At 36.4% G+C, this 14,519-nt stretch overlaps 1 protein-coding gene across 1 annotated transcript; it reads right to left on the bottom strand.

The window, feature by feature from the left end:
* Positions 1-36: 36 nt before the first annotated feature.
* LOC141847674 (ABC transporter B family member 29, chloroplastic) lies at positions 37-7,000 on the bottom strand. Its single transcript, XM_074735741.1, has 10 exons — positions 6,325-7,000; positions 6,060-6,146; positions 5,868-5,975; positions 5,472-5,738; positions 4,593-4,676; positions 2,924-3,140; positions 2,696-2,781; positions 1,611-1,798; positions 1,239-1,368; positions 37-516 (listed from the first exon to the last, which is right to left on the bottom strand). Exons 1-10 carry the CDS (start codon positions 6,979-6,981, stop codon positions 385-387), a joined length of 1,956 nt encoding a protein of 651 aa, XP_074591842.1. The 5' UTR covers positions 6,982-7,000; the 3' UTR covers positions 37-384.
* Between the last annotated feature and the right edge of the window lie 7,519 nt (positions 7,001-14,519).

Raw genomic sequence — 14,519 nt, 5'->3', positions numbered from 1 at the left:
TTGGATCTTAAAGGAGTTTCATACAATGTTCCCGATGATATTGAAAATGGTAATCTAGTTGCAAAATTGCTATAAAAGTACAATAATTTTCTCCTATACAAAAATGACTTCATGGTTGGCAAGGATTGAGAAAATGAATGAATGTTGGAGAACAAAAAATAGCTATACACAAACAAACTGTGCGCCAGGAATCGAGCAGCGACTACAAGGTTTATTTTATTGAACTTTCATAGGCAGGCTGAAGCTTACGAGAATATGGCCCTTAAGGGTTGTGTGGTCTAACAATTCCATGTAGCTATAAACCCACGGTTGGGTCACACAAGCCCAAGATAAGCCAATTACCATTCATGCTCCAGTCATCATGCAATAAGCTCATTGATTAAATTAAATGTGAATCGCATAGCCACCCCTACTAAGGAAGGATGATTTTGGAATTTCTGTCAGCTTTCCTCTATCCAAAACCACAACTCTATCTGCCATTTGCACCGTCTCAAGTCGATGGGCAATTACCAGGACCTATAAACAAAAACAAAAAAATAGTTAACGATTCTGCATTGGCTATCCTGTAAGAAAAGAATGTAATAAAGTCCAATGTTTGTACATACAAATAACCAGATTTCTGAGCATAGTCTATTTAGTGACTGATTGCAAAAGTAAGCATCTGATATAAGAATGCTCAATGTGTCAGCACAAGCTTCATTGCAAAGGTATAAGCCTATTAGTCTATTATTAGCCCTAGCCCAAGTACCTATGAATTAACTAATAAATACTAACTGTTGATTGTTGTTGTTCGCGTGTCAACTTTACATAGGTTCTAAACTCCATTTAGGACTTGCATGTGGTGTGGAGTTCAACAGAATTCTAAAACATTTTTTCAAAAGCTAATATTTAGTTATAGAGTATGGTTTAGTCTCACATGACATTATGTTACAACCTTATCCCTTCCAACTCAATTCAATTACTGTGAGAAATGGTGTGCGGATGGAATCTATTAGCTCAGGGTTTGCTGATACTTTACTGATAGATAGGATACATCCATATAGCTTCTTGATCTGCAGGTCCTCAATGTGATGTCCAACTTGGAAAAAACGGGACCCAATAATAAGCTTAGAAGATGAATCATATGCTAGGATACATTCAGGGTATTTGGTGTGTTTCCAGCAGCTTGAAGTACCACTGGCCAGACTTATATCTAATGTTGAAGAATCTTTACAATAAAAGCAAGATTAGATACTTACTGTATGATTTTCCATTAGACGCTGCAAGGCTTCTCTTACCAGCAGCTCAGATTTTCTATCCAATGCAGAAGTTGCTTCATCCAAAATAAGTATCGATGCATTTTGATAAAGTGCTCTTGCAATGGCTAACCTGAAAATAGGGAATGCATGAAACGCCCAAACATTGAACATGCTTTTTACATGCCATATGAGCTTGTCTCGACATTTTCTACCATTACTTAAGGCTTATTCTACTCAGGTTGGAAAAATAGGTGGGGAAGGGAGACCAAAAAAAAAAATATCACATATGCACCAAAATAGATAAGCCTAAGAATAAATGGCAGTTGCATGACCAATGTAACTAGAGGACCAGAAAAGTTCTAAATCATTCACCTTTGTTTTTGTCCTCCACTAAGGAGAGAACCCCTTTGTCCAATATTAGTTTCATAGCCTTTTGCAAGTTTTGTAATGAATTCATCAGCATTGGCAATCCTAGCAGCGTATTCAACATCCGCCAGGTTGATTTGTCCAGTCAAATCCCTATAGCCAATATTTTCAGCAACAGTTCCTGAAAAGAGCATCTAAGAAAATACGTGGACATCAATCATAGGGGTTTTAGTTGAGAGATGCACACTGGGTTTACATAAAACAAGTAGAAAGTCAACCATACAGAGAAACAAGAAATGCTAGCAACTCCCTTCAGAGCCCCAAATACCTTACAGAAGATTGCTGCAACCGAAAGAGCTCCATCCAAATAATATCATCCCTTTGAAACGAAGCAAGAAGCGCTACATCAAGAAGAGAAAATCTGTCTTTAGTGCCAAAGCCTTGTCCTTGTGCTGTATTCCCTCTTACCACACCTCAATGGCATTTTCTCCCTCTGTCGATGCACATGTAGAACCACCTGGTCACTTCTTCTTCACACCCCACAATAGTGTTTATTCCCAACATCCTCACACAACCATAGTAGCCTCTTTGATCCCCCACTCCCTCTCCCCAGCAAGCAACACTATTCCTAATTTGCACCATTGCCATGTGTTCCATCCTTGCATTCCTAATCTCGATGGTCAGTTTGCCTCTGTCCCATTTCTTTCAGCATCCTTCCCCGCTCATCCAGCTTACTATTTTTTCCAATCAATCAGTTCTTCCCAAGTCAAACTTAGTACCCTGGTCTTTTTCCATCCTGCACATACCTCCTGGGGTCATCACCACATCCCCCTTCCAATGCAGGATCTCCACCACATCCCCATTCATCTTCAACTGTACCCCTCAACAAGATTGGAAGTGACCAAATACCCTCATGATTTTTTAGGAAATTAGTTAGTTTTTTCTTTAAAAACTGATTGATCAATTTTAAACTTAACAAAATTAATGTTTTTTTAGGCATGGTGGCTTATCTCAATGAACCATACCACACAACACCTAAATCTGTTATTATCAATGTCTTAGAAATAAAAATAAAAAAGTGATGAACTTACCGATTCCTGTGACACCAGAACTATGTGCTTTCGTAAACTTTTTAGTTTAACGTCTTGAATGTCATGATTGTCCACAAGAATAGACCCTAACAAACAACAAAATCCTTCCTAAACATATGCAAGTTTACAATTCAGGCAAAGATATATCTAATTTTAGAGATTGTACAGAAAATGAGCTTAGAGTTGAGAAGGTTTAAGATTCAGGAACAAGCACCACAAATTACTGACCACATTGAGGATCATATAGCCGAAGAAGCAGTTTGCTGAGAGTTGTCTTTCCTCCTCCAGAAGGCCCAACAAGAGCAACCCTCTCCCCTGGTCTTATGTGGAGATCCACCTGATCAAGAACATATGGCATGCCATCTCCATATCTAAATTTAACACCACAGAACTTTATGTCCCCAGTAACATAATCCAAATCAATAGCATCTGATTTCTCTGTTACCTAAATTTGAGAAAGTGAAACATAGTACAGAGATTGATCTTAACAATTTGTACAAGTCACACATAGTATGGATATTGCGCATTAACAATTTATACAAATCACACACTAAAATTGTATGTAATTCCAAAAATTAATAATCAAATGTCATTGTTGTTCAAAATGCATGTGATTCTTGTGTAAGAATTGATAAATGAAATTAAACAATAATTACCTTGATATGGTTTGTTCATATTTAATCTTTATCTTCTCTCTTGATGCAGTAAATCCTTATAAACTATGTTCTAAGAAAAGTCAAACAAAATTAAATAATATCTAATATACGAAATGTAATTTTGGTAACATGAAAAGGATTGAAGAATTAGTTAATGGATGGACATGAAATCTTTATAAGAGTTTTAGATATATCGGATCTATCATTCAATAAGAAGAGTATATTGCTACTAGGATAAAAATGAGTGGTCAAGATGAAGAGAAGTGTCCTGGATCTTGTGTGATCGTCATGTCCCCAAGGAAAATTTTAATAAAACTATGGTAGATCCCACCATATTTTATGAATGAAAGTGTTGGGCTCATAGGAAATAGCATGTGCAAAAGGTCAACATTTTAGAAATAATATAAATGTTAAAACTAATGTATAAAGTTTTATAAAGAAGAAAAATAGTATTGTTTTGGAGCAATTAGGTGTAGTAGCACCAATTGATACTAAAACGAGAGAATATAGATTGAAATGATATGCTCAAAGTTTTATAATAAAAAAAAGTTGAATTTATTAGAATGGAAGGCGTAAAGGATAAAGAAAATAGATAAAACATAATATAATGAAAAAATATTCAATTAGTTTGAATTTTACTCTTGCCTTGCATTGAGCTCCATGGTGAGACAAGATTCATGTAAGCAATTCCAACGAGGGCGACAACCTTTAGATATAAAATATTAAATAAATTTTCTTTTCTTAAATGTGGTTGACCCATACACAACTTAATGACCATGGCCTTTTCTTGAATGTGTAAATAATTTATTTTCCCTAAAAAAATAATGTTAACACTAATGTAGAGAAACTAATAAAGACGAGATAGAAGAGTGTGAGGTTAACAGAATTACATTATCTTCATATCATATATTGATAATTTGATATTGAATTGGACAAAAGAGGATGAATGTTAATAGTATTACATACACTTCCAATAATATATTATAAATGATATTGCTTGGCATTGGCACATTGTACAGCATATAGTCTGACTCTATCTTATTCTCTCTTCTAACATGTATCCTGATCTGACCATGATCCTAGGAATTTCATAATACACAATTTTCAATCCTTGATTCCAATGAAGTAGACGTTGCAACCAAACACAAGCAGAACATGTGCCTAAAGCTTCTAAACAATCGACATGCAAGGTTGCTTATTACCATAGAACTACTGATAATAAGCAATGAGATGACAAGTACCTTAGGGCTGAACCCAGTTGGATCCAACAAGCGTTCTATTGCTGGCTCCCCTTGCTTCAGCTCATTGTATGCTTTTCCTGCACCCTATAAATAGATATTACATATAGGTGGAAAACTACCAAAACATCAGATACTAACATCATCACCTAAAGTGCAGAATATAGCTTTTAGTACTTGCTTAAGAATCATGAAAATAACCATATGCCTAAATTTCTATATTCACATCAAGGCATAAAATAACACATGTGCAAGCAAGAAAAGGGCATTCTAATCACGAATTGATGCCATGAAAGCATACTAGAGACAGTATACTGTAGTGAGCAACATAGAAAAATATTCTGCTTGCGTGAACAATTTTGTTAAGTATATCTAAAAATTCCAAGTATTCCAGTAGATTGCAAAGTATATGTATATTGTATCACTTAATCAAATATAGATTGCAAAGTATATGTATATTGTATCACTTAATCAAATATATCAGCATTTTAATAAGAAGATAGAGTAGGCACCTTAGCCTTTGCTGCCTATTGTACTTTGACTGTCAGAAAGCAGGACAGTTTCTATTACCCACATCTTTAGGTTTTTTATATAAAATTAGTGCACTATTGTGAAATATTCTCATCCTGCATACTTGAGCTTAGACAAGAGAATTAACAGCGAGCTATTAATAAAAGGTAATTGATCGATTGAATGGAAAGCCACTGCACATGAATCAAAAGTCCTCCTTATGAGAACTTGCACCTGAAGAGCATTGACCATGACAAATGACCAAAAATATCACCTCAAAATTCATGGTGGGACTATTTGATCTGGTAAAGAATGTTGAGCACATAATTATCCCTTAAAAATTAGTAATACATGACCAGATAATAAAGTTACCTTAATTGGCTCGATGAGAAGCATCAATGCAGTTATGAATGAGAAAAGGTTTGAACAGTCATAGGAATTTCTGGAGACTACCACTGAACAAACACAGAGAACCAGTAGCCCTCCTACGCACAAGGCTTGTACAAGTTGAGGAATGAGAGCTTTCAATTTCTTCTTTTTCAGTTGTTGCCGCAGATTATCAAGAGCAAGTGTCTGAAATCGGAAGCTTTCTTTCGATTCTCCAATATTGGCCTTTACAACAAGCATTGAAGGAAGTACCTAGAAAACTCCAGGCAACACTCCAAATCACTTGTCAAAATACAACGATTGCAAGGACATATCCCTTTTGTTAAGAATAAAGATATAAGCAATGCACTTTATCTTGTCCAGTGATGAAATTAGACGTACCTCGTTTAGGTAGGCTGAGAGTCTAGCAGAACTCATGCTTGCTTTCCTTGAGATTTTTCGAAGTGTTTCACCAAGATAAGCAATGAAAAACAAGATGCATGGAACGGCCTACAGCAGTATCCACACGAATGGTAACTATGATCAACTACAAACTTCAAATAGCAATACATAGTTTTAACAAAGTTAACTTACAAATGCTGCTAAAAGTGAAAGCATCGGGCTAACAGATATCATCTGAGTAGCCATAGCCACAAACTGTAGAGTATTTGGCACAGTCATCTACATCCAATTAAGAAAAGAACATCGTCATGTATAGGATACCGAATGAAGGGAAAACCAAATGTTGCGACTTCCACAAAAAAGGGAGTTCTACTTTAGGTCATAAAGCAATTTCGAGCTTTGACAACAATTAGATTTACTATGCGATGTAGATTGAACTTTCTTCTTGAAACCTTACATTCAAAATAGCATACAGGGCATCAGAAACATCCGCTGCCTCCGCAGTCATCCGATAGGCTACATCTCCCGCCAGAAGTCCATTCTTGCCTTCGAAGAACTCTAGGTCCCTCTGGAGGATCCGATCGAAGACGTGAATTCTGAGCCTGTACACGGACCGGGTAGCAGCCTCCCACAGGAACGCTTGCTGCAGGTACGCGGCGGCGGAGGATAAACAGCCCAGCGCGACCAGCACGGCGCCCTCCTGGGGTACCCTCGGCGAGCGGACTTGGGATAGAATGGAGGAAAGGCGTCCGAGCTGGGGCACGGCGCGCGAGAGGCAGTAGACTGCGACGAAGCTGCAGAGCCATCCCTTGAGTATGGTCGTCCATTCGTCGCGAAGGAAAGGTGCGATCTGAAAGAGAGGCGACGAGAAGCGGAAGGCGGCGTCACGGGGCTGGGATTCGCAGGCTGCGACAATCGAGGGCGGGGATTCGCGAGCGGTGGCGAAGAAGGGCGAGGAGGAGGAAGAAAGCGAGGGGTTCGAGAGGATGACGAGCGACGAGAAGCGAAGATGGGAGAGGGAGAGACGGTTTCTGAGCAAGCTTACGTTTTGCAAGGACGAGGAGGAGAGGGAAAGGGCGGAAGAGGGCGACGCGAGTGCGGCGTGGAGAAGCATGTCGGGCGGCGACGAGGCGAACGCGCTGCTCGGGGCCTCTCCATCGCGGTGCCGTTGACCAAAAAACGGATTGATTTCTTGTTTGACAAAGATCCACGTGGGATCCAAGGCATTACTAAATAAAAGAGTCCTCTTTATTTTATTTTTTTTATCATAAAAAGAAAGGGTATATTAATTTTAAAAAAATTAAAATAGCATTATATCTTATTTTTCTTCATTCTACCTGTATCTTTGTCCTAGTATAGTTTTTGTCAAGCATTATATACCAAAAAAATATATATTTTGTTTTATTATACGAAATTGTATGTTTCTATGTGTGCATCTTTGTCAATTTAATAGAGATATAACAAGAAAAAATGGGGAAAAACTTGTTCCTAACTACCTCTGTAAGTTCTATATTTTTTTATGTCATACTTATTGAAGCTCACGAGGCCTAGGGGTCTATCATGACACAGTATAGCTAATATCCTCTTCATAGTAGTCAACTGTAATTTTTTGATTTACTTCTTTACAGATAATCATAGGATCAACTATGTAGAGCCGCTGGGTGGCAAATTCCATCTTGTATAATTCTACAAGTTGGCCTTTGAATATTATACTATGTTCTAGATTTATCCGATAGACAAATTAAATAGAAAAATCTTCTACTTTTAAAATTAATCGGATGAAATGAAGCCTTTCTATAGTATCATGCCAGAAGAACCTTCATAGAAAAGAGATTCACAAGAAAACAATGACAATGCAAAATCAAATCAAATAACTTAGATACAAAAATCTTGATTATATTTATGTTAGTATTGGTAAAAAGGTTGAAAATTTCATCCTTCTAATTAAATGGATCTCTTGTAACCAAGAGGGGAAAAAGTATTTTCTTACTGCTGGCCATTGAAAGTGTTGGCAATAATCTAGGATGTAAAAGTGTTAGATCTACTTTGGATCACCAAAACTACTACCTCCACCTATCCCACGAAGGAGAAGATTGGTTTCTAACTCCCAATCGAACTGGAGAATGCCAATGACTCACATTGTTCTGACTAATTTCTATCTAACATTATTCATTTAGTTCCTTAATTACAGTAATTCTAAATAATGTTAATGGTCAAATTAACAGTATTCTAAAAAAAACACATGCCCAAATTAATGGCAGGCCACTATCATGATGTCATATTAATTTTCTTTATTATCTCACGACTCTTTTTTGAGATTAAAATTAGGGTATCATCGATGACCAATACCATGTAGCTAGTATATGCAGTGACACACTATTTATGAATTGATGAATTGATGTGATGGTGGCTGTAGGAGATAGAGACATCGCTTGGGATGTTGATAACATTTTTAACACGTGCACTTTATTTGTAATTTCGTGGATTACGTTACGTGTGTCGATATCATCACAAGCTTCTTTTTGGAAACTCTCGTGTAGTCCTTATCCACCTAGTCGTTGTCTAGATTATTAGTTTCAAGATAAATTTTACCACCTTTTATCCATGCTCGAACGTTCATGACCAAACTAACTAAACGGAATTGGTAAGATAAGCATGCTCTCGAACGACCAGTGCAGATATGAATGAGAAAGAAAACCAAATGGCTAATGGAGATCACTGAATAAATACTCTCAGTACAGTATAGATTCCTTGTCAGAAAAATTTAGTGCGAGAATAGATATAAACTAGTCCTATGGAATTGTTATATTAATGTGTGTGTGTATGATAAACCAGATTTGATAATTCAGGCAAAGTATTTACATGCAGAATATTGAGTAGATTTACAACTAAACTCATCAACACCTTTCCTCTCAGCTTTTACACATTGATGCTAACCTCATGCCCACTTAGTTATTACTTTCAACTACCTAAAACCCATACCTCAAGAAGGAAACTTCTTTTTCCTACATTCATGATAAACATTTATTCTCACCAAACTTTTTGTGCTCTCACCCTGTGTATCAGGGTTCCTGTATGAATTAAAGCAGAAGGATAAAGTCGTAAACAAGTTACATAGAAAAAGAAAAGTATCTCTCTTCTATTTACAAAACACCAAAATCCTTCCTGGGGATTTACCAGTACTTTTAGCCCATGACATGCATTTCATATATAATTCCTCTAGCAAAACTGCATATTTGCAGTCTGTTATTTTTTCAGGAGCCTCTGGATTCTTAGCTGGAGCTATTTATCGGCTTGTTTGCAAACGCTACGACTACACTCATCCATTCATCCTCCAAAGGCACTATGTCAAAGCCCTCTTAATTAGTCATGTTGATCAGTAACAGAGCAGAAACAGTTTCTCTTCTTAATTTGATGACACCTACCAAGAATATGTTCACAGCTAGCATATCGCTTTGTATGTTGGGAGGACTATTTTCATATAATTCAATCCCATGAAGGAACGCATATTAAACTCGTCGTATGGATAGTCAGCTTACAACATGTCTATAGGCAAGAGGATGCAATGTTACGTACGTCCGTAGGCATAAAAGCTAGAATCATAAGCACAATGAGAAGGCCAATGGGAAGTAGAAGCAACATGGAAGGCGGAGGAGGCAAGGGAGGTAGTATGAGAGGAAGTATCAACAGTGATGCAGTGAGAAAGAGGAGTAGCAGAAAGGATTCCAAGCTGAAATAGGCGTTTAGATAAGATTTGTGGTCTTGCTCTTGTAATTGAGCTTTTGAATGCCTCATGCTTGAACTGGTTGCCATTCTGCTTCCTCTAGTTCTGCTTTCCATTTTATCTTCCCAGCCGCGAGCTTCTCTTCAAAAAGATTGATTGGTACTCTTGATTGACAATTCAAAACACAAATACATTTACTTTGATTGCAGGTTTTGTTTAATAATCTCGAGCCAAGATCAGGAGTTTGAAGGTATACATGCTTCCTGTCATGTTCAGAAGTTGAAACAGCACCAACTACGTACGCCAAGCACAGGATGCTTGAACCAGAAGTTGCCTGTTAAAGACGACCAGCAGAGTGAGGTTAGCTCTGTCAATATGATCATATATAGATTCACAACTTGATTTGTCTGCACTATAAAAATTTTCTAAAATGGCACTGAACCCCTGAAAAGGGCTTTCTATCCAATTTAACAAAATAGAAAAAACTGGAAAAACAAAAGATGGTTAGAACAATTTCTTACTGTTAGAAAATTAATGAGAAATCACTATGATATTATGTCTTTTCTCTTCCCCTGATGTTTCAAAATAAAGCTTGTTTGGGGACCTACATCTATAAAAAAAAAATCCAATAACTTCATACAGAAAAATAAAGCGATGAGATAACGTAAGGATGGAATCCTTGGAAACTCGATCAATAAACTATTGTGGTAATTAAAACCGTACCTTGTTATCTTTTCCAACACCCAGAAACCATGAGATCGTTGGCTGCCTTTTCACTCTTTGCCAACGATATGAGACAAGTGAAGAAGAGCACAAACAGAAGGAGAAAAAAAAATTGAGACGAGGATTTCTGAAAGGTTGGGAGAAAGACGAGAGAGGTGATTCAAGGAATCATCTTGGCTTCTGGTGGCTGCCTTTATTAACTGCGTTGGGCGAGAAGCTTTGGAGTTCCATGTGTCTGAATATATAGGTGCAGATACACTGCATCCCATTTTTTTCGAGGGATTCCCATGCAACTTGAGTGGTGGTGGGTCATGCTAACAATTAATTGTTTTGGAAACAATGTACGAGTGATGCTTAAGGTTCGTCTCCCCTGGCCATATGCCCTTGTGCCATCCCCCTGTCCCTTTCCAGAGGACCAGAACGCACCCCCAGTCAAAATAGCTTAATTCCTCAACTTGTCTTGTGGCAGCTTTGTGGTGAGGATCACACTCGTTGAGAGATTGATGCATCGTACGAAACTCAAATGCATGTAACTGCGACCGTCCTTAATGTATTCGTTCTTCACAGTTTGGCGCCTGACATTTGGATATTATCAACGTCAGGGACGAGCTAAGGGCTTTAATATGAAATTTCGAACTCCATCCCTAATCAACATGCGTGCTATAAGAATATATCAATTCATACTTAAATGAGTTAAAATCAAATCGAGTTAAATTGAATCTAAAATAAAAGCATATTAAATCTTAGTCTATTTTATGATTTTGATAACTTTTATCAATGAGTATGATTTATAAATATTTGATAATCTTTATTTATAAATATTAACAATATATGTGCTGAGTACAAGTTTGTTAATTTAATTTAATAGTTTATCAAATATATTCAATAATTATATATATATATATATAACAAATTTATCAAATTAATTGAAAATCAAACTTGTTGGTTTCAAAAAACAGGTTGGAAAAAACGGCAAAATTTTGTTCAGAATTTCTTACCAGAAGAAAAGTGGTTCAAATCTAATTGTTTTCTTGTATTTTTTATCTCCTACTTCTTTAGCGTTCTTCTTAAGTTTATCTCATTTATTTTATTTCAAATTCTCTATTGGTTGGATTCTGATTTACTTTTATATATATGTATATATAATCAATGACCCTGCAAATTCTTTAAAAGCAATAATTAATTCTTCAGCAAAACCAAAAATCAACATAGGACTCTAGGAATCTTTTTACTGATAATTTAAAATTATTTGTTTGGATAGATTTCCAATATTCTTAACCTCAATCTATGGGTCTAAATGAAGGCAACTGGTTTTGATCGGTCCAATTGTCATTTTTTTAATTGATTGTTTCTTAGCCAAACATATTAGTAAAATAAGTTCTTGCATATTGAACACACAAGAACTATATATGTCACTTTCTTGCATCACTCTAATCTCGACAGTTTTCTATTCAGAGAAAGTGGCTAAATAATTAAGGAGTCAACATGCTAAAAACAAATTGAAAAGTCTTAGGTGGACTGCAAAGAGAAGGGGAAAGTTCAAGGTTCGGAAGGTGGCTAAGCAAAGAAAACCTGGACTCTTTTGATTCTAAGTACTAGCTATGGCACACTGTTTGCAGACAGTTGATTTCCTATAAACATGTGGGAAAATTAAAATTATCTCGTCGACTCATTGATGAGAACAATCTAAACGTGAAGAGCAGCTAGCCCTTTGTTAATTATCTCAAGTAAATGAGAACCTTTGCAAAGATGTTCCTCCCAGAAATTACAGATAAAGTTATGAGAAAATAGTCGACAGATCTTCCTAACGATTAGCCATCATTTGATAGCATTTAATTTTGCTTGATAACTTATCTCTTTGCTTCTCCCTAGGCCTAGGGCCATGGTACTTGGTGTTAATTATGAAAAACAAGATGAACTGGCAGTCATGTGGGCAATTAAGCTAAATTATTATTGTTCATGATCGGTCTGTTTTATGATTTATGTTATCTACTCTGTTTCTCGATTTGTTTTGTATGGCAATGTCTTTTTGGAATCTTTCGTAGGTCAACGTACTTCCATCCTTATTTTCATGCTCTTCTCTGTGAATGCAAAATGTGGCATATGACAACCATTTTTGTTCTATCCGAGTTACCTTTAGATCCCCAGTCGGTATGGTGCCATGGCTGTGTTGATAAGCACGACCAAACCATGTTGGCTGTCGGATATCTGTGGTTGACCGAACATAGCCGTGTTAAAGAACACAGTCAGACTCGTATTCGACTTTGGACTTCTCTTCGTTGGGTGGTAGCAAGAGACATGACCTTATCGAAGGATGCAGCCTGCTCATACTTGATGTTGGAAATCTGAATTGTTGCCCCCGTTGCGCATCAGATCCGTGATGCATTTGAAAGAAAGCTGATCAACTGCTGAAAATGGTTCCGAATCCAAGTGCATTGCACCTCATGTCCACATTCAATGTTCTCCATGTCTCAAGTAGATCATTGCAATTGGGGGAAAAAAAATCAAGTTATCATCAAAATAAGGTAGCATTTGATTTCATCTTCTCCGACTTGATGCATTGAACCAACTCCACTAGTGTATTTTTTTAAAAGTGTTTTTGGCATGTTGATCCGAATTCAAAGCTTGAGAAATAATTTGAGGTCATACGATCGATTTCCTATAAACTAAGTGTCTTTGAAGCAAGCTATATTTTTTTATCTCTAAAATTAAGGTAAGACATAAATTTTTTTATATTAAAGCCATAAATATTTTTAGGTTAATAAATCTAATAGAATTATATTTTATTAATAAATTAAAATATGCTTCAGGAGAACTAAAATCTAGTTGTATATTTTGATATCGAAAATTATTTACTAATTAACAAAAGGCAACTGATGCATTCATGATACTGATTGTTTTGGAGTATAATAAATATAAAAATAACATTAGAAATGTCTGTTATACTTGTACAAATAATAAAAATCATTAGAGATATCTGTGACACGCAACTATGTTTTTAATGAAACATAATTATATATATTTTCGAGAGCCATTCTAATTTTCTTTAAAAAAAATGTATCATTGTTACTGCGTCGCAAATTTTATAAATAAAAATTCAATTTAAACTTTGAATATGTATAACATTGAATAATAGACTTCTTTTTTATTTAAAATCTATGCTTCTTCTATCTTGGGTTTTTTTTAACATAATAATTGGCTGTCATTGTTGCATTCACTTACGGGTGCCTGAACATCCGCTTGGGTTTGCTTCTGGAAAGCCCAACGCGGCCTTATTCATTTCGGCTTGTCAAAACTACTGTCCAAGTATGAGAAGCGAGTGGATTCCATCATGTCCAAGAGAGTCGATTGTTTATCACTTGAAACTTCACAATGATCTTGGTAATGCTCATATGCTGGCATTTTAAGCAAAATTTGAATTTAAATTCAAAAAATATGGGAAGATCTACCTCCATCCCTCGGGGAGGACCGTTGGGACAATTATTGATAGCTTCTGCCTTATATCAATCTCCACTAGCATCTGCCTATAATTGATTCGATTTCGTTGACGAGTTATTTAATCAATAAACAATGGTCAACCAATGTTGGAAGCCAACTTACTCAAGGCACTAATAGTTCAACACTTATGGCAGGTTGAATATTTGCACCCATACTAATAGTCATTGTAATTCTTCCCTTTGAAACAAGAATTCTGATGGAAGTGACTTCAAGTATAGAGGACAACTCATTGTTACATAAGGTCCTCCACGCATGATCCTCTCACAATCCTCCGCAGAATGGAATTTGAAGATAAGCAATATCGTTTTGTGGATGTTTATATCATACCTGGCGTTCCATTGCTTAGCCATGACTTTGATTGCAGCCCAATCTAGAAACCGTCCAATGAAGCATCCTACTAGACAATCGCCCATAGCCGTCTTGATTGTATCAATATCATCAATCTCTAATGTAACTCGTTCATTATTAAATGATATATATTGAAGGATATTCTTCTGCGTGAACAATTGATTGGAGGAGAATAAGTCAACCCATATTTTGTTGTTCTTATCCTTTAAGAGGATCAGAGCCAAGGGACGCCCCTCCTACCTTTGACCTTGTGTTATCACTGGCTGCTCTCCTACTGCTGGGATTGTCTTCTCTTGCGATTGCTATTTCACCATGCCCTGAGTTATAGGTTGAGAAACATTCAAAACACTTGTTGTCCT

Source organism: Curcuma longa, chromosome 1 (genome assembly GCF_044706935.1).
Source record: "Curcuma longa cultivar G26 ecotype Majalengka, Jawa Barat chromosome 1, ITB_CL_G26_1.1, whole genome shotgun sequence".
NCBI lineage: Eukaryota > Viridiplantae > Streptophyta > Magnoliopsida > Zingiberales > Zingiberaceae > Curcuma > Curcuma longa.
This window is presented reverse-complemented; position numbering and strand designations above follow the sequence as displayed.